Source organism: Periophthalmus magnuspinnatus, chromosome 19, assembly GCF_009829125.3.
Source record: "Periophthalmus magnuspinnatus isolate fPerMag1 chromosome 19, fPerMag1.2.pri, whole genome shotgun sequence".
Classification (NCBI taxonomy): domain Eukaryota; kingdom Metazoa; phylum Chordata; class Actinopteri; order Gobiiformes; family Gobiidae; genus Periophthalmus; species Periophthalmus magnuspinnatus.
The window spans coordinates 22635743-22660177 of NC_047144.1; the positions used below are offsets into that span (position 1 = coordinate 22635743).

Here is a 24435-nt window from a genome sequence, read left to right on the forward strand (position 1 = left end):
ACGGCGACGCCGACGGTGGGGGTGACGAAGATGACGAAGAAGAAGATTATGGTGAAGAAGATGAAGTACAAGTACAAGAAGAAGAAGAAGAAGAAGATAATGGTGAAGAAGAAGATAACGGTGGTGAAGAAGAAGAAGAAGAAGTAGTACAAATGTTCTCAAAACACGGGGACATCGCGTGGAACTCGAAGCCTCCTCCGCGGACGTCGCTCAGGGGCCCTCAGTCGATCGCGGCCTCGGAACTAGTCCCGCAAGGCGGACCGACCGCCGCAGCCCGCGAGGCTTTGAGGGACGTGTTATCCACTTTCCTGGCGTACTTCACCCCCGAGCTAGAGGACATAGTGATCGAGATGACCAACCTGGAAGGGGTCAGGAGGACGACGCGGAGGCGGCAGCGAGACGGAGAGGAGGAGGATAGAAGCCCGTGGATCGCACCGAGTTACGCGCCTACGTGGGGCTGCTGATCCTGGCCGGAGTTTACAGGCCGAGGGGCGAGGCGTGCGAAAGTCTCTGGCACCCGGAGAGCGGGCGCGGTGTATTCTGCGCCACCATGCCTCTGAAGACCTTCAGATCCTACTCCAGCGTCCTGCGCTTCGACGATCGCGAGACCAGAGAGGCGAGACGCGCGTCGTCGTCTTCTGTGTGGAAAGTGCGCTCTATCCTTCTGCCCCGCTTGTGCCCTTGTCTGATTTTTTTTTTTTTTTTTTATTATTTTATTTTGATTCTTTACTTTCTTTTTACGTTTTATTATTATTATTATTTATTTATTTATTCAATTATTATTATTTTTTTTTTTTAGGTTTATGGTTCTCATCATTCATCCCTTATTCGTTTTGTTTTGTATCCACGCCCTCTAGTGGTATTAAAGTGGTTTAGCAAAAGATCAGAATTAACCTGGCCCAAATACCGAATTGCCAAAAAAAACAAAACTGTCAATATCCCACTTTATGTGCAACTGATCTGATCTGGTCTCCTGGACCCCCCCCACACCGCACTGCCGCTCGGTGGGGGTCTCCTGGACCCCCCACCGCCGCTCGGGGGGGGGGGGGGTCTCCTGGACCCCCCATCGCACCGCCTCTCGCGAGGGTCTCCTGGACCCCCACACCGCACCGCCGCTGCTCGGTCTCCTGGACCCCCCCCCATCACACCACACCGCCGCTCGGGGTGGGGGAGGGAGGAGGGGGTCTCCTGGACCCCATCGAAGTCCTTCTCCGTTTATTTATTTATTTATTTATTTATTTCTCTTCTTCTTCCATAAACGGACTCGTGGGGTCTCCCCGACCCCCGGCGCTCCACCGCGGGGTCGTGGTATGCTGCGACTCGGGGTCCCGGTGACCCCCCTTGGGGAGCACAAGGGTTAAACGCTACTTCAAATCTTTTCGGTACTGATAAACTGCTGGAACACTTTCTGAAATCTCAATGTTTTCTCGGGACAGGAAAAGATCCTCCAAAGAGAAAAAAAATCTAGCTACTTCCACGGCCATGGCTAAGGCTAGCAACAGCAAGACTACAGCCAGCGCGGAACACGACTACATCAAAATACCCGACGACAAAGATATGATGACGGGAGAAGAAGAATTCCCTTCCCTGCCTCTCTCAGTCGAAGGAACCCCCTCTAAAGAACCAGCACACAAAAAAGCTCTGTTTGCGATGCCTGGAGGAGAAGGGAAGAAAGAATGTGGCTGTGACCAAGATGTTATTGGAGTTCTGTCAAATCTGATTAACACCCGTTTTGACGACTTAGAAAAACTGATCAGTGCGAACACAATGAAGATCGAGGGTCTTAAAAAATCTGTAGACTTCGCCTATGATCAGATTAAAGACATTAAACAAAGAGTTGATGTGATTGAAAATAGCACTATCCTCCAGCTAAAGGAATGACTTGTTGAATCTGAATGCTACTCTAGACGCTGGAATCTGAAACTTTACGGGGTACCAGAGACTGTGAGCAAAGATGATGTTAAAAAAGAAACCATTCGAATCTGCCAGAGTGTTCTCCCTGAAGCTAAACAAAAGCTCCCCGATGTGATTGACACTGTGCACCGCTTAGCGAAACTGAAGGAGAAAGAGAGCCGACCAAGAGGGATCATCCTGCAATTCTCATCCAGAACCTACCGAGATGCTGTATGGAAAGCTGCAAAAAATAATTCTTTCCTAAAAGAGCGCCATCTTTACTTCACGGAGGATCTTTGCCCAGCGGATCGCGAAAGGAGAGCAGTGCTATGGCCAGTGGTCCAGGCGGCCCGACGAGAGGGAAAGATCGCTTACTACGTTGGTCCCCGCGCGTACATCAACGGCAAAGAAGTCGGCCTCCCAGGAACCTGATTTTGTGAGGGTCTGATCTACACCCGGTATAAGCTCACGTTTGTTTTCAACTGTTTACAACTTGAAGAATGCTGACCACTTGTTCCAATATTCTTAATTTTTTATTTTATTTTTTTTTTTTGTGGTCCTAGACGCAAACTTTTTGTCCTATATTATCGGTTTGAGCTTTTACCAAATCTCACTAGCAGCTAAAAGGTTGTGATGCACTTTGTTTATCTTAGCATCTTTCATTACTTGGTATATGAGGTAACGTTAATTCTCTTCACTTTTTTAATATATTTTTTTTCTTCCACTCTATTTGTTAATAATGGCGCTGGATTGAAGTAACACAGCGCGTGCACTTCTGTACTCAGGTTCTTGCTCTTGTTTTTATGTCTTTATCCTTAGGTTCCTTGAATGCCAGGGGGTTAAAAATGCCATAAAACGTAAAGCATTATTTCTGTTTGCTAAAAACTTAAATACAGACTTTTTCTTTTTCCAAGAATCTCACTCTACATGTGATGACACTAACTTTTGGAGGACTCAGTGGGGTGATAATATTTTCCCTTCACATGGAAGTCAACATTCGGCTGGCACTCTCACGGTAAAGCACAAGTTTGAAGGTGATATCCTCTCACACAAATGTGACAGTGAGGGACATTTTGTATTCATGGTGTTGGACTATTATAATAAGACTTTCATTATTATTAATATTTATGGTTACAACTTAAAACATAAAAATTCCGAACTCCTATCCACCATAGAAAATAATTTAATTGACTTACTAAACCAGTACCTAATGCAATAATAATTATAGGAGGAGATTTTAATATGGTACTGAATAATCAATTAGATAGATGGCCACCACAGACCAATAGTACTGATAATCAATTACTTACATTTATGCAACGTTTCAGTCTAAAAGACTTTTGGAGAGAAAAATTCCAAACAGATTTACTGTTTACATGGAGTAACAATAATGGTTCCAGGCAGTCACGAATTGACTACTGGCTGGTGTCTGATTGTCTAGATACAGATGATGTTAACATTGATATTCTCCCTACTCCACTCACTGATCATAAAGCTATCCACATTAACATCAAATTACCTCAAAGTAAATCCCAAAACAAGAAAGCCTACTGGATGCTAAATAATTCTTTACTTAGATTGGAGACGGTACAACAAAAGATTTCTGAAACTATCTCTTACTATTTTGATAAAGCTAACTCTGAAAACTGTTATAATAAAAACTGGGAACTTTTCAAACATGAAATAACAAAATACCTAAGAAAACATAGTCCAGAATTAAAGAAATATAGGAGAGCCGAAGAGGATAAAATTATCCAGGACATTATGACCTTATCCACAATAAATCCAAAAGATCTCTCAGAAGAAAACAAAATTAGTTTAGCCTCTTTACAAAATAAACTAGATGATCTTTATAAAAAACGAGCTGAAGGTGCCTTTGTAAGATCTCGTTTAAAGTGGTTAGAAGAGGGTGAAAGTAACTCATCTTATTTCTTTCAATTGGAAAAGCTTTGTGCCAAATCAAATACACCACATCAATTAAACATCGATGGCCAAGTAACTTCTGAACCCCCCAAAATTGCCAAATTTGTTAGTTCTGTTTACAGCAAACTGTATGCTCCAAATGATTCGTCTGAAATTCCTGAACCATTCTTAAATAATATAAATTCTCAAACAATTCAACCTTCTGAACGTGATTTATGTGATCTTCCTGTTTCCACTCATGAGATACTCATTTCTATTAGTAAACTAAAAAATAATAAATCGCCTGGCCCAGATGGACTAACAGGAGAGTTTTATAAATTATTTAGTGACCAAATTGCTCCCTTTCTAATAAAAGTATTCTCAGAAAGCCTTGGCCAAGGCACACTTCCTCCAACATTAAACCAAGGAGTGATCACCCTGATACCAAAACCGAAAAAAGACATTCTTAATATTGATAACTGGCGACCTATTTGTCTACTAAATAATGATTACAAAATTTTTGCTTCAATTTTTGCTTCAATTTTTGCACGACGATTAAAATCTGTGTTGGACTCTATCATTGGAGAAACACAATCTGGGTTCATGCAAAACAGACACATTTCAAATAACATTCGGCTTGTACTTGATATTTTAGATTATTCACATCTTATATGTGATGAGAGTTTTATTCTCTTCTTAGATTTCTACAAAGCTTTTGATTCAATTAATCACAATTTTATCTTCAGTTGCCTTCATAAATTTGGGTTTGGTCCTGTCTTCTGCAATGCAATTAAATTATTATACAACAATGCTAATTGCTCAGTTAAATTAAAACATGGTACTTCTCCGCATTTCTATATTAACAGAGGAATACGGCAGGGTTGTCCGATTTCGCCATACCTATTTCTTTTAGCCACTCAATCCCTCGTCGATTACATATCCATGAGTCAATTAAAAGGTATTTCTGTATTTGGCAAAGACATTCTAATAAGTCAGTTAGCTGATGACACCACTCTTTTCTTGAAAAACAGTAGCCAAATTTCTTGTGCACTAAGCCTAATACAAACATTCTCTAAAGCTTCAGGACTTCACCTTAACGTTAAAAAATGTGAACTCCTTCCAGTCAAAAACTGTACTTTAAGATTTATTTGTGAAATTCCAGTTAAAGAAAGTGTAACATACTTGGGTACTTGGGTACTATTTCTAAAAATGAAAACGATAGAACTTTATTAAACTTCAATCCTTTAATTGATAAAACTAAAACACAGTTTAATTTATGGCTCCAAAGAGACTTAAGTTTAAAAGGCAGAGTATTACTCTCTAAGGCAGAGGGAATTTCTCGACTCACTTATCCCACACTATCTCTGTATGTGGACAATCAGACACTTAAATCAATTGACCAAATTCTATATCATTTTATTTGGAAAAATCGCATACATTACTTAAGAAAATCAGTCTTAATGAACTCCTATGAAAATGGAAGGCTGAACTTCCTTGACTTCACAACCCTAAATAATACTTTTAAACTTAATTGGATTAAATCATATCTGAAAAACCCAACCTCCATCTGGAATATATTTCCTCACTACATCTTTTCAAACTTGGGTGGCCTTAATTTTCTACTTCTTTGCAATTATAATGTAGACAAAATTCCAATAAAACTCTCAGCATTTCACAAGCAGACTCTCTTAGCATGGGCACTTGCATACAAACATAATTTCTCTCCTCATAATTTTTTTATTTGGAATAATAAATACATTCTATACAAAAACAAATCATTATTTTATCCTCACTGGTTTAGCAAAGACATCCTACTGGTGGGTCAGTTATTTGACGGACATGGACACTTGCTGAGGTACAATGAGTTCAATTTGAAATACAACCTTGCTGTAACTCCTGGGGAATATGCCATTGTGTTTGATGCAGTGACCAAAGAAATATGTGAATTATTTAAAAATACTAACATTGATAAATATATGTGCTCACTGAATGTAACTAAAACCACCGTAGGACAAATTTGTTTTTCTACTGTTTGTAAAAATAATCGAAAAATACGTACCCTACTACAACAAGATGTTATCTCTGTGCCCTCTGCTATTTTTTATTGGAGAAAATTTGTCCCTGATGCTATTTGGAAAAAAGGATGGACTCTGAACCAAAGATTTATGATAAATAATAAGATGAGAGATGTCTCCTTTAAACTAATGCATAGAATTTATCCGACAAATCCATTTATGCTCAGATATATCAAAACAATTGACCCCAATTGCACTTTTTGTAAAGAACACCCTGAAACACTATGTCATCTTTTTTGGGAATGCACTATTACAAAGTCCTTTTGGAAAGACTGCTTAAAATTTATAAAAGAACATATTGATTCTAAATTTTTACTAAAATTTGAACATATCATTTTTGGTATACATGATAAAAACTTAGATTCAAATAAAAAAATAGCAATTAATTTAATTATTATATTTGGCAAATTTTATATTCATAAATCTAAATTTTCTTATGCATCCTTATTTTTTCCTATTTTAATTAATCAAATAGAATCGTACATTTCCACTATTTCCAAAAGCTTAAACAAAAAAGCGATGTTAACATTTGAAAGCTGTATGTCTTTAAACATTTTTGTTAGATGTCACAGTGGATCAAATTAATTTTTTTTTTATTTTTTTTTAAATTTTTTTTTGTATACCCCCCTGGCATTATGTATTCTGTGTTCTTTTGTTGTTCTGTACTTTCTATTGTTAACTGTTAATCTAATTGTATAATAAAAAAAAAAAAAATGGGACAGCCCTTGTCGCGCCGGAAATTACGTAACTGCCCTTCGATTTACACTTCGAATGGTGATTCTAAGGCCAGTTTGGCGAATTGGGACACGGCCATCGAGGCGCTTAGTTTCTCAAAATTTGCGCTTGTCTATAAAAAAATTTGATATAAAAATTAGGTTACTCATTTTTAATTCCATATTTAGTTTGAGTTCCTTAAAAATTAATTATTTTAAGCCCAGATCATTATATTACATTGATTCTGTTCTGTTTAAATATTCTGTTTAAATACGAAATAATCAGTTTATTTTAAAAAGCGATTCTCGTGACCCGGAAGTGTACTCGTACGTCACTTCCTGCTCCCGGTGCGTGGTTCCGGGCTTCACATGTGATTTTCTCAAACCGCTGAAAACATTGGAAGAAAGGTCAGTATTTAGGGTTTATCTGCGTTTTACTTTAGTTTTTTTTGGGCTGTGGTGTTTAGTTTTGTGTCGGGTCATGTTTGTAACTCGATGGCTTTAAGAAAAGATTAAAAACGTGTTTAGAACTTGTGGAAATAAACGTGATTAAACTTTATGGTTAATGCTTAGTCACTTTATTAATCTTTCTCTATAGAACACTTTTTCACCATTATTGTCTTATTGTTCCATTTCTGTTTATTTTTTTGGTCGCATGTCATTGCTTTTGAAACTTTAGCCTGCTCCTTATATAAACATGTCATAATAGTCGTTTATTTCTCAATTTTGAATGACACATAACTCAGTAACTCTCCGGTTTTGCAGAAAGAGTCTATAGAGAAGAGAGTATAAAAATGTGTGTAGGTTTGCCCCTAAAGATGAGCGTTATTTGTAGTGAAAAAACGTGTTTAATGATCTAAAAGGAAAACATGTGATCACTGCACTAATCCTTTTCTGTATAAAACACATGTATCTTACTGTTTCACCTGTTGTTACTTGCGCTGTTCACATTTCTCTGCATCTTTAATTTTAGACCACTTTAGGGGCTAAGGTTAAAGATGCTTAACTTTAGCCCAACATAAATAATACACATTTTGGTCGATTAAGACTCCATGGGCCAATTAATCGACTGACTGACTAAAGCAGTAATAATGTTGAGTAAATATTTGATAATTACGAAGTCCTCTTACTTTTCAAAACTCTCTTAATATAATTTTGTATATTACAGGAAAGATGACGTCTCTGTCGCTGCAGTTGAAGCGTTTGGCTCTGCCTCAGACCGACCCAAACCTCTTCACCAGAAAACATGTCGCCTCTTTATTATTCGATCCCAAAGAGGCCGCCACCATGGACCGGGCCATCTTCTATGCCCTGGGTTTGTGTCAGATGTACTCTCACCCTCCCGTATCCCTGTGTGTCAGATGCCCTCCCGTGTGTCAGATGCCCTCCCATCCTCCTGTATCCCTGTGGTGTTTGACTGAGATTTCATGATAACTTAAAATGCATTTGACAGGTTTTCATGTTTTTCTCATTGTGACTTGGTTTGGTGCTGTAGTACCTGTGCTCAATATTTTTCATAGTTTTACTTTATCAGTTACGTGCCCCCCTAACCCAAGTACAAAAATACAGTAAGTAGCGGTTAGTTATAAAACAGAATGCCTCTGCCTCTCTATCCAAAATATAGAGACAGTTTATGCACAAGGAAGGCATTTTTCTGAGAGTTTAAACCTCCATTTAACAAAATAATGGTGTTATTTATTTGTTTTAGTCTAATCATAATTATTGTGAAATTTAGACAAGGTTTGGCTCTTGTCTAAATTATTGTCACTAGGCCAGGGCTCCAGGGTGTTTCCTTGCGCTTGACAGATCATTATATACACGGATTAAATTATATAGAACACGTTCAAATAATAGTTTTCATTGACAACTAAAAGGAAAGTGTTAATTCTCTCACTCACCTTTGACCAGACCACTAAACCAGTCTGAGACGCTGAGGCCGATGCACTCAGGTCACGCGCAGGTGCACAGAGCTAAATGCACCACAGAAATCATAAATTTGTTTGTTTTTTTCATACAATTTTGAATGAGACACAGTTTTTACCTTTGAAGAGTCAGTGTGAAAAATGAATGCGTTAATATGTTGTTTTTGGTAGTAACATTTTTGGTAATAACATGATGTTAAGTGTTAGCGGTTAAGACCCCATAGAAGTACCCGCTCTTTAAACCCTGAACTCATCCCTAACCTAATGTCTCCCCTCCTCAGGCTGTACAGGGCTGGAGGAGCTGTTGGGAATCGAACCCTCGCTCTTGGAGTTCCAGCACACTCTGTTCAGTTCCTCCTCTGTGACTCTAGAGCGCAGTGTTCAGACCAAAGACATAAACGCCAAACTGGATCGGGACATTTCTTTGTTTCTGAACCGAGTGTCTCCGTACTTCCTCCTCAAACCCACGCACAAGTGTCTGGAGTGGCTCATCCACCGGTAACGCTACTACTTTTACAACTACTACTACTACTACTACTACTACTGCTGCTACTACTACTACTACTACTACTGCTACTGCTACAACTAATTAAGCTATTTCAACCTGTACAGACATGAGCACACTGTAGAATTCCTCTAGTTTAACCTGAGCTGGAGACTGGTCAGAACTCTCAGGTAGAGTTTGCTGTGTAACTGTCAGATTACAGATGTGTTGACCTGGTTTATGGTTAATATGTCTGTAATTTCTGGGCCTCTTCACATGAAACAAAAACTGGAGCAAACTTCAACGTCTTGGCATTGTAATTAGTTGTTTTTTTTCTCAGTTGCTTTTCTTAATAGTTTTGCCATATGTACAGAAAGTAAGAACTAAAACAGGACTGAACTGAACCGAGACTGAACCAGGACCAAAGCAGCAGGGGTTTCATTTGTCAAACATAAACTGTGATTGTTGCCAGTTCAAAGATTGTGGACCCAATCCCTGAAACAAAATATAGTTCAACATCATTTTATATCTTTAAAAACACAGAACCTCCATGTGAAGTTACATCATACAAGTCTAGACTGTTATGACTCCTGTATTTACTGATGTATTAAGTATATTTTGTATTATCCTCTTTAGGTTCCATATCCACCTGTATAACGTGGACAGTCTGATCGCCTGCGTTCTCCCGTTTCACGATTCCAAAGTTTTCGTCAGAGTGATCCAGCTGCTGCAGTTAGAAGAGCCAACCAACAGGTGGAACTGGCTGCACTGTCTGCAGGTAACCTCCTCAGTTAGACAGCAGGGGGCACAGTTTGAATGGTTTATGTGGTGCTCTTGTCATATACTGTGATATTACATATGATTATTACAGAAAATGGGCAGCCTTCTTCAGACCAACTAGTGACACTAGTTCTGTAGTGTCCTGTGTGTCCTTGTGTCCTTGTGTCTGTCTCTTTGGTCTAACCTGTATATTTTTATGTTTTACAGAAGCCTGGGGTCCCTCTGTCCAAACTGACTCTGGTGACTCACTGTCACAAAGACCTGGGCTTCATGGACTTCATCTGCAGCATGGTCTCCAACTCCATCCAGGTGAGACTGGGTTTAGACCTTGGTTTAGTCCTTGGTTTACACTGTCTTTAGACTTGGGTTTAGACTTGGGTTTAGACTGGGGTTTAGACTTGGGTTTAGACTTGGGTTTAGACTGGGATTTAGACTGGGGTTTAGACTGGGGTTTAGACTTGGGTTTAGACTTGGGTTTAGACTTGGGTTTAGACTTGGGTTTAGACTTGGGTTTAGACTTGGGTTTAGACTTGGGTTTAGACTTGGGTTTAGACTTGGGTTTAGACTTGGGTTTAGACTGGGGTTTAGACTGGGGTTTAGACTGTCTTTAGAGTGACATTAGACCGGGGTTTAGTCCTGCTTTAGCCTGACTTCAGCCCGTGTTTAGTAGTTTCGGTATTGAAAGTTTTCATTCTTATGTTTGTCTCAGGCGTTCTCAGACCACGGCTCTCATAGTATCAATAGTATTAAGTCGGTGAGCTTTGTACTGCGACATCACTTCAGTAGCAGCACTCGCACTCACAGAAGCTCTTTACGTCATTCTGAAAACCGTAAATTATATATATGTAAGAATATTTAATTTATTTGTGTTTCACAGGCGTTCTCCGACTGCGATGGCGGCGGCGGCTCTCAGCTCAGAGTCATTTTCTCGTTTTTCGCCTCGACGATTGTGTCGGCTCTGGACTCAACAGAAACTATCAGTGACACCATCATCACCAAACTGCTGCCATATGTACAGAAGGTACTGTCCTGGTCCAGTCCTGGTCCTGTCCTGGTCCGGTCCAGTCCTGGTCCGGTCCTGGTCCAGTCCTGGTCCAGTCCTGGTCCAGTCCTGGTCCAGTCCTGGTCTAAATCTCTGTTTCTCCTCTGGGTCGTCAGTCCTCTCTCCTTATGGTCCTTCTTTAGCCCTGGCTTAGTCCTGGTTTAGTCCTGGCTCAATCCTATCTTGATCCTGGCTTAGTCCTGGTCTAACCCTCTGTCTCTCCTCTGGGTCGTTCTTTAGTCCTCATTTAGTCCTCATTTAGTCCTCATTTAGTCCTCGTCCCATCCAGGTCCTGTCCTGGTCTAACCCTCTACCCCTCGTCTCTCCTAGGGTCTTCGGTCCTCTCTTCAGGACTTCCGCGCCTCGTCCCTCATGATTCTGTGTCAGCTCTCAGTGAAGGTGGTGATGGAGAAGGTCCTGGTCCAGTCTCTGTCCTTGGTCCTGTGCAAGTCCCTCAAAGACAAAGTCCTGGTCCGAGAAGGTCTGGGGGCTCTGATAGTTCTGCTCCAAAACCAGGAACACGCCGGGCCTAAACACAAGTAAGGACTGGACCGGGGACTGGACCGGGGACTAGACCTGGGACTAGACCTGGGCTGAACTGACCCTGGTCTAACTCTGATCTTCTTCAGGGCTTTGTCTCGTTTGATGTCGGCCCCAGACCTGGTTTCTTCTTTGGAGGCAATGTCTCAAACTCATGATGTGTCTCCACTGCTGCGCCACCTGCTGCCTCACCTCATGAACTGCACCTTCAGCTCAGGTACAAATAAAAGCAAACGAAAAAAAAGAGCATGAATATTTAAAAATTAACCTCAGAAAACACCCAAAACCAGATCTGTCCTGTTTTCTCACTGTGACAAAGGAGCGAGTAACAGAGATGCCACGATTTTACAACCAGGAAGTAAAATTTTAAATCTAAAAAATGGCCAAACTAGGAAAGAAAGTGTAATTTTTTTTTAGGGAAATCTTCAATATGATGAACTTAACTGTGTTTTAGTAGTTTAACCTGTCAAAGGCTCTTTAAACTGTCTTATGTTTCATTTTGTTTTGCAGATTAAATGTATTATTCTTACATACAGTTTTGTTTAACTTAGTACTACATACTGCAGTACAAATATAAATACTCACATAACCTGGATCAGTGTTGGATCAGGGACTGAAGAGTTCCTAAAGTTTTTAAACAGTTTTGTCCTCCTCAGACTAAAAAGCTCTGAACGTTCTCTCTCTCAGATTAAAAGTTGTATTTCTCTTCTCTCAGGTGATGGCACTGATGCGTGTTCTTCGGCCGAGCTCCTACAAAACCTGCTCACATGTGTCCCTCTGACCTCTAACCTCGACCTCACCTTGTCCCGGTACAAACTCACACATTACATATTATGTGTATCAGATGTGATCTGTGAACATAAATGAACATAGCAAACCTGCTAGCCGCCGTGATCTGAACAGGAAGTGAGCTGGATCGAGCTTCCACTTCCATTGACTCTGATTCTAATTCAGTTTCTAATGAAAAACGTCGCCCTTCCCTCTGTAACTGCTGCTGTCAGGCTCATCATTTTGGTCTTAAGATGTTCGTATTAACCCGTTCTACATAATTCTGGGGTTTTTATTTCCCAATTTTGTCCTTAAATCAAGATATGAACATTAATAATAGACAAAGCAGCCTTTTTCGCTCAGATTCAAAGCGTCCGTACCTTCATTTGTAGCCGAATGCTGTGGGCGACGTCACACTCACTTAGTCCACTTTTTATACAGTCTGTAGTTTGTACACATAATAATCACACGTGTCTCTCTTTAGTCTGCTGGTGGACCTGTACCTGTCTCAGTCCGGACTCTCACAGGAGGAACTTGAGGAATTGAACCAGCGACTGCTCCCTGTTCTCCGGCTGCTCGAGGCTAAGTCAGTATCATCTGTGAACAGAGCGTAAAGTACATTTTGGGCTGTTCAAATTTGAATCAAAATATCTCATATGAAAATTAAATGGGCTGCAACTAATTTGGGGTTTATTATTGAACCGAACTGTTCTATTTGTCATTTAAAGGGCCTATATTAGGCTATTTTCTATTTTTCTGTTTTCTGATCTTATTTCCTCATCAAAAACAGACCTGGAGTTGTGTTTTGTTTCATTCACACGTTTAACACCCAATATTTTTCTCTCAAAACAAAAAACACTCTGTCCGACCTTGATTTCAGCCCTGGGACTTCCAATCTCTAATGAACAAGAAAACTTGAAAACTACCACATCATGACATCACGAGGTGGAACGGAGCATTTTGAGCTTTGGAGATGTAACAGACTATTAATAAAGAGTTGCTCAAACATGTGTGAATGAAACAAAACACAACTCCAGGTCTGTTTTTGAGGAGGTAACACCATTATAACATGGTTTAAAGCTCACAAGAGTAAAGTTGTGTGAAACAGTATATTTTTAGAGATGTATAACTGGTCTCTCATTGTTTAGTTACATTATTATCGTGTATAAATCTTTAAACATATCTGTACAGGTATAACTCGTCTCTAGACCGGACCCTCGCTTCTCGTGTCTCTGACCTCAGCGATGACCAAAAGCCTCTGTTCCATCAGCTCCTATCACTGTCTGCCACCAGCGGGAAGTTCCAGGTACTGCAGGGACAAAAACGCAGTCACCAAAAAAGTACAGTGCAGCCAGAACCACACGCTTTGACAAATCTTTGCAAAGACGAGTGGCAAAAGTTAAATCTTAAATAAACTGGATGAAGGAAATACAAGTTCAGACACGCCTCTAATGACTGATCTGTTCATTTGTGCTCAGAGAGTTTTGTGTATTTGTTTATTTAGTTGTTTATTCCTCTGTCAGATCGTCGGGGACACAGACACGTCTCTGCTGCTCAGTCTGAACCATCCTCAGTCCTCCATCCGCGTCATGGCTCTGGAGAAACTCAAAGATCTGATCACGAGCGGCCAGGTACGAGCCCCAAAACCTCCTACCCTCTGTCCCCACAACCCTCTAACCCTCTGACCCTGTACAGACCCCCAGTACCCTCCAGAATCCAGCCATCTAATCCACAGTGTTGTGTTCAGGGACCGGTCATAGCGCAGTTCTTTTTTAAAACTGTATCGTGTAGTGTTCAGGGACTGGCCATAGCGCAGTTCTTTTTTAAAACTGTATCGTGTTGTGTTCAGGGACCGGTCATAGTGCAGTTCTTTTTTAAAACTGTATCGTGTTGTGTTCAGGGAGCGTCTGTGGATCAGGAGTTTCTGAAGTCGTCTGTGTTTGAGCGACTCCGGGATGATGAGCCCTCAGTGGTGTCTGCGGCTCTGGAACTACTACAGGTCTGAAATGTGTACTACTGTACTACTACTACTACTACTACTACTACTGTCAACATTTTACTAGTACTACTACACACCGAACTCCTGCTACTACTACTACAACATATTACTACTGTCTGCAGCTCTGGAACTACTACAGGTCTGAAATGTGTACTACTGTACTACTACTACTATCACCATTTTACTAGTACTACTACACACCTAACTCCTGCTACTACTACTACATATTACTACTGTACTCTGTGTCTCTAGAACTACTACAGGTATATATACTACTGTACTTATACACTCTATACCACATGTGTCAAACTCAAGGCCCGGGGGCCAAAAACGGCCCGCCACGTCATTTTATGTGGCCCGCGACAAGATAAATTAAAATGTATGACTGTCTTAAAATGTCAGTTTATCAGGAGATACGCAGTTACTCATTTTTTTTTACATTTATGCAAATTTGAGGGCAACATTTTGCTGATGTGGCCCTCGGTGAAATTGAGTTTGACACCCCTGCGGCTACTACCCTGTACTACTACTGTCTGTGGAACTTCTACACGTCTGAAATACTTTAAACATTTTTTTTGACAGCTCAACCACATCAAACTACATCATTTGGTTTCATGATACAGTTTCAGAGTCATGCCTCTTTCCTGGATTGTCACTTTTTTAACACGCCCTCTCTCTCTCCTTTCCTCTCCCGGTTCTCCCCTCTTCTTTTCTGTCTCAATCTATAACTTTATTGCTTTGTTCCCCCTCCTCTCTTTCTATCTCTCCCTCTTTGTCTTTCTCCCCTCTCTCCTGTCTTCTTTTTTTCCTCTCTGTCTCTGCAGTTGTTGCTGGAGCGTTTCGACCCTGAGGACACAGTCTCGTCTCTGCTGTCGCTGCTGAACAGAGCTGAGGTTTTCTACTCTCAGGACTGGTCAGTGAACTACTCTCCTCTTGTGTAGAACTCATGCCACCTAAGAAAGAGGTCCTAAGTTTATCAGGATTGCTAAATGCTAAAATCGGATTGTTGTAGTAGTTCAGGGCAAAAACGTGGATTAAATTGACTCCATACTTGGGAAATATTTGAACTCGAGAGTGAATGCAAATGTAGTCCAAAATCACAGGGGACTGGATATTTAAGAGCAGTGTCAGATGCCCTCCCTGTGTGTCAGATCCTCTCCCCGTGTGTCAGATGCCCTCCCTGTGTGTCAGATCTGCTCCCTGTGTGTCAGATGCCCTCCCCATGTCTCCAAAGGGTCTTATTCTGTGTAGAAGCTGCTAACCCTGTATTTTAATCCTCTACAAACATGTTTCAAAATCACAGTGGACTAGATGTTTTGGAGTCATAATGTCACCCCTCCTCTCTCTCTCTCTCTCTCTCTCTCTCTCTCTCTCTCTCTCTCTCTCTCTCTCTCTCTCTCTCTCTCTCTCTCTCTCTCTCTCTTTAGGTGCCCCGTTCTCTCTGAAGCGGTGCGTTTACTGTCCGTACCCGCCCTGGTGCAGCCCGCCGTACCCGCCCCGGGGCAGCCTGTCGCAGACTCAGACCGGTTGTTCTTCAAGCTCCTTCCCCTCACGGTGCCTTCAGGGGCTGCGGACTCGGTTCAGTTTAAACTGGCTCTGAGTCTGTCCCAGTGTGCAGTGATCCAACAGCACCCACTCACGGCAGGATGGAGATCAGGTACAAGCCCCGTGTGTCAGATGCCCTCCCCGTGTCTGCGTGTCATCTCATTCTGTGTAACAAAGGCTAACCCTGTAGTTTAAACCTCTACTAACTGTTCTGAAATGCATGAGATACTTGGATTGGTTTAAAGTTCCTTGTTTCTCTCTCAGACCTGGAGGAGGTGCTGCGGTCCGGTCCAGCCCAGGGTCCAGACCAGGTCTTGGTCCTCGTCCAGACTCTGGTCTCGATTCTGAATAGAAACCTGGAGAATATGGACACCTTCATCAGGCGGCACACGGTGAGTCGGAGCACTATTGACCAACAAGAAACACATTACGAGCAGTATTGACCAATCGGAGAGACACACGACGAGTAAACCTTCACCTTCCTCCTTCGTCAGCTCCAAACCACACGCTTTTACTGAAGGATTGGCTCCAGTGAAAACACCTAAGCTGATCAGTGACCATTGGACAGGACTCAATGAACTGCCCTGATTCAAATGGTCAAATATTGTATAAATAACTTCTTCCAAACACCACAACTTTTGCACCACCAGCAGGTCTGAAGGTGCATTCAGACCGTGGCGTTCGGGGCATCAGGTTTACACACAAAGTTCACAGGAGACGCACATTTTGTTGTGTCCTACAATACCAAGTTGGAAAATCTGCCCTTTTTGACGCCGCAGTCTGAACTCAGCATGAGACCACGACTTCCACATGACCTTTGCTCTAACTGTGCCTTTTGACCTTGCCCTGACCTTTGCCCTCCTGTAGCAGCTGGACTCCCTGTGTTCCTGCGTGGAGCTCCTCTCTGAGTCTGGCTCTAGTCCAGACCGGACCCCGCTCCTGGTCCTAATCCAGACTCTGGTCTTGGGTCTGAGGAATCTAACAGACACCCACCACCTCCTCACAGCAAGACGCATCTACAGACTGATACAACAGCACCTGGAGGAGAGGCGCAAGGAGCTCAGCCAGGTAATTTAGACCGGGTTTAGACCTGGTTTAGACCTGGTTTAGTCCTGGTTTAGTCCTTGTTCAGTCCTGGTTCAGTCCTGGTTCAGTCCTGGTTCAGTCCTGGTTCAGGCTTGATTCATTCCGGGTTTAGACCTGGGTTTAGACCTTTTTTTGACCTGGTTCTGACCTGGCTTCTCTGGTTTCAGGAGCCTGTGAGTGTCCCAGCCCTTGATCCCGTCTCTTTCTCTGATTGGGTGGGTCTGTACCTGCGGAATAGTGACGGACAGGTGGAGTTCAGTCTGGTCCTCGTCTCAGTTCTGTCCCAGTTCATCCAAGAACTCAAGAGTCCAGACCAGGCCTTCAAAGGTAACACCCCAGAGCGGCCCAGACCAGGATCATAACTAGATCTGGATCGAGACTAGGATCCATGACCAGATCTGGGTTAGACCTGGTTTTAGACCTGGTTTTAGACCTGGTTTAGTCCTAGCTCAGATTTGGAGGTTGCGTAGCATCTGGTAAAAGCAGAACTTACTGTGTTTCTTAGAAGGAAATTGCATAATGTAGTTTTTCAGAACCAAAGGGACTACATCTCATATCTTTAAAAAATATATGAGAGACAAATATTTGTAAAGTGTCAGAAAATTAAATCATGGCTTCTTTATGGTCAGGTTAAAATGTAACTTGAATAACAGAGCTTCAGACAGAGCAGTGCATCCAGTTAGCTACACGTCCCCAGAGAAAGTTGATGACATCAGCTGCAAAGTATCAGTATACTGTATAAATGTGTATGTTCTCAGATGAGGAGTGGTGGAACCCCGAGCATCTGGACACTAACACCTGCTGTTACCTGGAGCTGCTCGCTCAGATGCTGTGTCTTCTGATGGGCGGGGCTTCAGACGGACCAATCACAGCGCAGTACAGACCACTGCTGAAGCTCCTCTTTAAGGTACAGGCACCTCCCCCTCTAACCCCGTTTCTGTTTCTGTTGTCAGGATAATAAAACTTTAAAGTCGATTTTGTTACTAAGGAATCAATGATGACCATGATTTTCATACACAAAATAATAGTTGAGGTCTTATATTTGTTCTGATACAGCTCAAGATGTCACTGAAACTGTTGAGGAAAGCTCAAATTATGTCCTGAATGTGACTTTTTAAGTATTGATACCTGCTCAAATGAGTATCTAGTTTCGACTGTATAATAAAAATGGACTAAGGGATGTCGCCCATACCATCCGTTTGCAACCAAATGAAGCTCATCGTGTCCAGCAGTTATATTATATTATAATTATAATTATATTTGGAAATGCAGTAAAAAAGCTTAGGAGCGAGACTGTTGAAGGCGACGCCCCTTCATGCCCGCCGCTGGTCAGGCAGGGAATGCTCACTTAGCAAAGAGGCTGTCAATCAACCTGTTGCTAACTGATTTTTGATGGTTTTGACGATTCAAGTTTCTCTTGACAGGTGCACCTGGGTTCTCCACTGCTCGTCTTTCGTTTTCTGTCCCTGATCTGGAGCTGCAACGCTCTCCAGGGCGACCAGTTGGAGGGGCGGGGCCATGTGCATCTGGGGCCGGTGCTTCAGATGCAGGCGCTGCTCGTGGGCGCCGCCCTGCTGGAAAACCAGAGCTCAAAGCAACTACAGGAGGTGTTCCTGAAGACACCCGGTGAGTCCTGGTTTAGTCCTGGTTTAGTCCTGGTTTAGTCCTGGTTTAGTCCTGGTTTAGTCCTGGTTTAGTCCTGGTTTAGTCTTGGTTTAGACCTGGTTTAGACCTGGTTTAGACCTGGTTTAGACCTGGTTTAGTCCTGATTTAGTCCTGGTTTAGACCTGGTTTAGACCTGGTTTAGACTTGTTAGTGAGGGCCCATAGTCCATTTCACCTCATTTATGCTGTATGTTCTAGACACATATAAATACACAGAGGCTTTTGTCCATTCTCTGGTTGTTCTGTCTAATCTGGTCCGTCTCTTTAGAACATGTGGAATCTCAGCACCAGCACCGTACTTGATCTGACCACTGGGGGCAGTAGTGAACATAGCTCAGCTGCAGCAGCAGAACGAGCAAAACACTAGCAAAACAAATAAACGCTTCCCTCACCAAATTTTTCTTGACTCTTTTCCAACAGATACAATCTAAAATCTACCTTGGGCCTTGTCCAAAAGCACAAAATAGAGCGACAAATTAACAGCCTACTGACTTTTAGCACCCTCTGGAGGTAATTTAAGAGAATGCAGCCTTGAAAGTACAAAACATTTGCAGTATAAATGCAGTGACAGTTACTGCGCTCGGAGCACACACGGCTCTGTGTGGCAGATTAAATGAGGCTTCAGTGTGCCACTGACTAAGCAGCTCTGTATTTTATGGCCATAGCCACAGCTGCCCTGGGACAGAGTGACACAGACACTCATGCACATTTACACCAGAGGGAGAAGTGTCTTATCCAAGGACACAGCAACAGTTTGTGCTACGGGCGTTTAACCGGTTAAATCTTATACTAAAGAAACATGGAGCTGCGTTTTTTAAAAACATTTCAGCTTTGAGTTTATGTCCACAAAAACATTATTCCCAACTAGTCTCTCTCTCTTTCTTTCTCTTTCCAGTTTTTCCATCTGTTTTGGTCGCTCTCTCGTCTCCGCTGCGTGATGTGCGGAGGGCGGGGCTTAGCGTGCTCAGGAGCCTATCAGCGTGCGGCTCCTCTCCTTTTCAGCCAATCGTGGAGCGGTTGTTGAGGACGGGGGAGGAGCTGGTGGCAGACTGCAGTTACCTGAGCTGTGCACTGGAGGCGCTGTACTCTGAAGACTCCGCCCACAAACCGGAAGTGAGCGGCGCCTACGGGAAGCTGCTCCAGAGTATCCAATCAGAACACTGCCCCTCCAGCACAGCCTGCGCCCTGCTGAGAGCGCTCTGCAACGTCCATGGACAGGTACAGGAACAGGGACTGGACCAGGGACCGAACCAGGGCCTAGAACCAGGGCCTAGAACCAGGGCCTAGAACCAGGGCCTAGAACCAGGGCCTAGAACCAGGGCCTAGAACCAGGGACTGAACCAGGGACTAGAACCAGGGACTAGAACCAAGGACTGAACCAGGACCAAGCGTGACTGATGCAAATTCGGCAAATGGTTCAAATTTGGGAATAACAAACGCAAAGCAGGTCTAATAACAAAAGTTCGCTCTTACCTTCTGCTGTCAGGCTCTTCATTTTGGCCGTAAAATGTTGTTTTTAACCCACTCTACGTGATGCTGATGTTTTTATTCCACTATTTTGTCCCTAAATCAAGACATGATCATTAGTAACAGACCAATCAGGTGCCTTGTTTCCCTGAGGTCACTCCCACTAGTGTTAGCAACAGGTTTGATTGACAGCGTTGCTAAGCTCCCTGCTAAAGCCAAATATTGAACTCAACCTCCAGATTAGCCGCTCTAACTTCCAGCTTTGATTCACGTGGAGTCGAACTCTGTGGACGATGTTAAACTCCCTCAGTCCACCTCTTTATTCACTCTACGATCTGAGCACTCACTGATGTCTGTCTCCAGGACGTGCTGTCCTTCCTCCTCCCCGCACTGGACCGGTTGCTCGCAACAGTTGGCCCAGATTCACCGTCACTGCTCCCAGACGAGGCCCGGCTCCTCGCTCTGCTCCTGGGGAAGTTCAGCCCCGCAGCAGCGCCCCTACTGGTCACAGACGCACACTGCAGAGAGCTGTTCCTCAGAGCCATAAAGACCAAACCCCACCAGAACCAGGGACCAAACAAGGAGCTGAGTGTCCAGATGTGTGCGCTGGAGCAGGTACACACGAATGTCTAAAGTATTATGCATGTTTTTAAAAATTGTATTGTGCAATCTGGACTTTTCTACCACATTCCCTCATCCAGAACACGCCTGAAAAGGTTGTAGATGTCACCCGTGCATGTTTGAGTAATCAGAACACCAAAAACAAAAGAGAAACTTATAAAACATGTTAATACGTCGGAACATTTAACGGGTAACATCAGGTAATCTAAATACGTTGTGTGTTAGCAGTTAATACCTCCTGTTTAATATCCTGTTATATATGTGTTTATTATTGAACGTAATAGTAGGCAGGGGACAGATGCCCGCCACTCTGTCCTGGGTCAGTTTAAATCAGAGAAGACAAGTTACACCGTGCTCCTATTATGCCCTAAAAACGCTACTCCGACCTTCTGCTCCTGTCTACTACCCAGTTGATACCAAAACGTCAGCTTCTAAAACAAAGTCAAGCTGTTTTAGTTTAACTTGTTGATAAGTCTACAGCAGGGGCGTCAAACTCATTTTGACCGAGGGCCACATTAGCAAAATGGCCACCATCAAGGGCCAGATGTGACTGTGTGGCAGGATAAATGTCACTAAATGTAACGAAATGTCATGTAAAATAAATGTAAATACTTTATAACTTGTTAAATAACTTTTTCTGTGATAAACTGACATTTTTAAAAGTGTATATCGGGTCGGGGCTCACCTGCTCACAGACCGTCAGCACTGTTTCAAAAACAGCCATTTACAGCCTTTTAATTATTGGACAATTTGTTGTTGTTTTTTTAAGGCTAACTTTTGCACACTTAGCTCCGTGTTTGGCGTCAAAACATGGACGTAGATTGTACTGACCCCGCCTCATAACACAAAAAACATACAGGTTTTTCTCCTTAAAGCACAAACTTGTATTCGACTTCACCTTTCTTGAAACCGCCCTCCTTCCTCTTCCTGAACATTTTGTGATGATTATTTGCAAATATTTTTCAGTGTCACTTGTTGGGAAAATCTCATTATTTTATTGTCAGTGCGCACATTAAAGCAGTACAGACTTATTTTAAAATGACAGTCATGCCTTTTTTTTACCTTCTCGCGGGCCACATAAAATGAAGTGGCGGGCCGCATTTGGCCCCCAGGCCTTGAGTTTGACACATGTGGTCTACAGGGTCATGTGCTAAACTCTATCTAAACTCTAAACACTGAACTGTTTTTGTCTCTGTAGATCTCAAGGAGTTTCTTTTCCGCTCTGAACGAGGAAGTGCAGCAGCTCCTCCTGTCGGCCATGTTTGACGTGTTGGAGGACAGCCCCGCCCCTCAGACGGCTCAGACAGTCGCTAGTGTCTTTAAGCAGGTACAACTACACAACTATATACCGGTACATCAGACATACTTAAACCTCAGGCGGCTCAGACCGTCTCCAGTGTATTTAAATAGATATAATGATACACTAGGGATGCACCGATCCAATACTGGTATCGGATATCGGCACAGATCCTGAAAAGTTAGCTGGATTGGATGTTGTTTTCCAAATATTGGTTCAGCTGGACGTATAAAATGATGTAATATACTCGTCATATTTTACCCAGAAAGTCTCATAATGTTTGAGCTTTGTATTTAAGTTCTAGTGTATTTAAACAATACAGTTTACTATATACCTACACATGACTAAACGTACTCAGAAACTTCAGGATATGCAGGATTCTTGGATTTGGTCACTGATAAAAATGATCAGGTTCAATATGTTTGCTCCCGTTGTATAGCTGTAAAATATAACTGCGTGTTTTTAATATTTCTTAACATGTCTTTGCTGTACTCTGTGTGTCATCTGTAGCTGTCGTTGGACGCTGGTCTTGTGGCGTCTGAACTCTGTCCTCCTGAAAAACCCACAGCTGCAGTTTCAGTTCAACAAACGCGACGCAGTAAAATCATGTTAAAGAGGTGAGTAACTATAAACTGTACTATCTGTGCTGTTTATAATCACAGCTCAGAGGGAGAGATCATGGTGCCGTCTATAGTAATACTTATAATCTGAAAAACACTGCAGTCACACAACAGAGACAAATTATTACTATCACTGTGCTGTTTAATAATGTGAGGGATATCAGGATTATCACTGTAGGGACAAAATATTAGGACATATTGAACAAACACTGTGTACTATCCACAGTCACCACATCCTAGGAAGGGAAAAACAGCACTTTTATTAATATTGACAGACACTGAGCTTTGATTCATGTGGATAAGGCCAGTAACTACAGAGACATGAACCATAAATCAACTCACACATTTGTAATTACAGAAATATTAAGTGCATGTAATTATTCTTTCTCCAGTCGAAAGGCGGTGGACAGTGGCAGTATTCCGTCTGTGGGGGGCGCCGTCTCGTGGCACAGAGTCACGCTGATCCTGGAACTGCTGCAGCACAAAAAGAAGCTGAGCCGACCTCAGAGCCTGATCCCTGCCCTGTGCACCCTCCTCCAGAGGTCAGACCAAGACCAGGTCTAAACCAGGTCTAAACCAGGTCTAAACCAGGTCTAAACCAGGTCTAAACCAGGTCTTTAGTCCTGCTTCAGTCCTGGTTTAATCTTGGTTTAATCCTGGTTTAATCCTGGATCGGTCCTAGTTTAGTCCTGCTTTAGTCCTGCTTCAGTCTGATTCTGACCCGATCTCTCTCTCAGGCGTCTGGAGGCGTCTGTGGAGGACCAGGCCTCAGTGGAGTACACCAAGCAGTTGCTGCTCAGCGTCCTACTGAACATGTGCAAAAAACTGTCCCCAGATGGAGCGCCCATCCCTCCAGGTACTACTACCACTACTACTGCTGCCAATACTCTACTACTACTACAACTACTCCCAGTAGTCATGAGACACCTAAACAATGGCCATGTGCCAAATCCTCATCCTGAATACTGAGATGTCCTGTGGCACCAGACATGCAGGACGCCCTGTGCCCCACTACAGACGCCTGTAAACAAGAGCTCGAGTCCTGTAACACTGAGCAGCACAAGACTGAAATCTCTGGCAAACATATGAAACCACAAAGCTGAGATTTCAAAAGAAAGACAACAGGAAGAAACTTGTAGATGGCATCACAGTCTCATCCTCCCCAAAGCCAGTGACGTCTGCGGCCGTGTCTGTCAGTCACAAACAGAGCTCCACAGCCACAGAAGACGATGAGCCAAATCCTAATCCCCGAGCACGAAGAATCTATGGTTTGGAGACTGCAGTGTTGATTACAACGACAAGTACTACTACTGCTACTCCAGCCCATGCTTGGACATTCTCCATCTTGACTCATTATCTAAAAACTTATATTTTTATACTTTTATACTTAAATCAGTCACTGAAGAAAAAAGCAGATGTTGAACTGAAGATATTAGAATTTTATTGTCAAAGAAAATAGGGATTACTTTTAAAGAAGTACATTTCTGAATTCATTTTTAAATATGCCCTTTTTCTCTCAGACGTGTTGGACCCAGAGCGCCTCTCGGTGGAGCTAGTGGTGCAGTGCATCCGATCGTCTGAAATGTCCCAAACTCATCACCAGGCTCTGCTCCTGCTCAGTGCCCTGGCTCCTATTTACCCGGTATGTGCTCCTGTCTGCTCCTCTAGCTTTGCTCCTCTGTCTCTGCTCCTCCGGCTCTGCTCCTCTGTCTCTGCTCTTCCGGCTCTGCTCCTCTGGCTCTCCTGTTATATTTGTCTCATATTTGTGCAGGAGAAGGTCTTGTTGAACATTATGCCGATCTTCACGTTCATGGGAGCAAACATCTTGAGGTTGGACGACGCCTACAGCTTCAGAGTCATCGATAAAACTGTTCAGATGGTCATTCCCGCCATCATCAAGGTGCTGATTTAGTCCTGATTTAGTTCTAGTTTAGTCCTGCTTTTAGTCCTGGTTCAGTCCTGGTTCAGTCCTGGTTCAGTCCTGGTTCAGTCCTGGTTCAGTCCTGGTTCAGTCCTG

General features: G+C 42.8%; 1 protein-coding gene across 1 annotated transcript in view; it reads left to right on the forward strand.

Annotated features, from left to right (window-relative positions):
* Nucleotides 1-6929: 6929 nt before the first annotated feature.
* Nucleotides 6930-24435, forward strand: part of heatr1 (HEAT repeat containing 1) — a 33000-nt gene continuing 15494 nt past the window's right edge. Inside the window, exons 1-28 of the mRNA XM_033984291.2 lie at nucleotides 6930-6991; nucleotides 7752-7898; nucleotides 8787-9003; nucleotides 9626-9767; nucleotides 9977-10078; nucleotides 10647-10790; nucleotides 11142-11350; nucleotides 11441-11568; nucleotides 12067-12160; nucleotides 12604-12705; nucleotides 13311-13425; nucleotides 13643-13750; nucleotides 14020-14118; nucleotides 14943-15031; nucleotides 15546-15775; nucleotides 15928-16055; nucleotides 16534-16731; nucleotides 16917-17076; nucleotides 17508-17656; nucleotides 18174-18375; nucleotides 19309-19631; nucleotides 20244-20495; nucleotides 21700-21828; nucleotides 22309-22415; nucleotides 22811-22960; nucleotides 23156-23274; nucleotides 23939-24060; nucleotides 24190-24318. Of these exons, the coding sequence (XP_033840182.1) occupies nucleotides 7757-7898; nucleotides 8787-9003; nucleotides 9626-9767; nucleotides 9977-10078; nucleotides 10647-10790; nucleotides 11142-11350; nucleotides 11441-11568; nucleotides 12067-12160; nucleotides 12604-12705; nucleotides 13311-13425; nucleotides 13643-13750; nucleotides 14020-14118; nucleotides 14943-15031; nucleotides 15546-15775; nucleotides 15928-16055; nucleotides 16534-16731; nucleotides 16917-17076; nucleotides 17508-17656; nucleotides 18174-18375; nucleotides 19309-19631; nucleotides 20244-20495; nucleotides 21700-21828; nucleotides 22309-22415; nucleotides 22811-22960; nucleotides 23156-23274; nucleotides 23939-24060; nucleotides 24190-24318 (4089 nt within the window). The 5' untranslated portion in view covers nucleotides 6930-6991; nucleotides 7752-7756. The remainder of the gene's footprint in view (nucleotides 6992-7751; nucleotides 7899-8786; nucleotides 9004-9625; nucleotides 9768-9976; nucleotides 10079-10646; nucleotides 10791-11141; nucleotides 11351-11440; nucleotides 11569-12066; nucleotides 12161-12603; nucleotides 12706-13310; nucleotides 13426-13642; nucleotides 13751-14019; nucleotides 14119-14942; nucleotides 15032-15545; nucleotides 15776-15927; nucleotides 16056-16533; nucleotides 16732-16916; nucleotides 17077-17507; nucleotides 17657-18173; nucleotides 18376-19308; nucleotides 19632-20243; nucleotides 20496-21699; nucleotides 21829-22308; nucleotides 22416-22810; nucleotides 22961-23155; nucleotides 23275-23938; nucleotides 24061-24189; nucleotides 24319-24435) is intronic.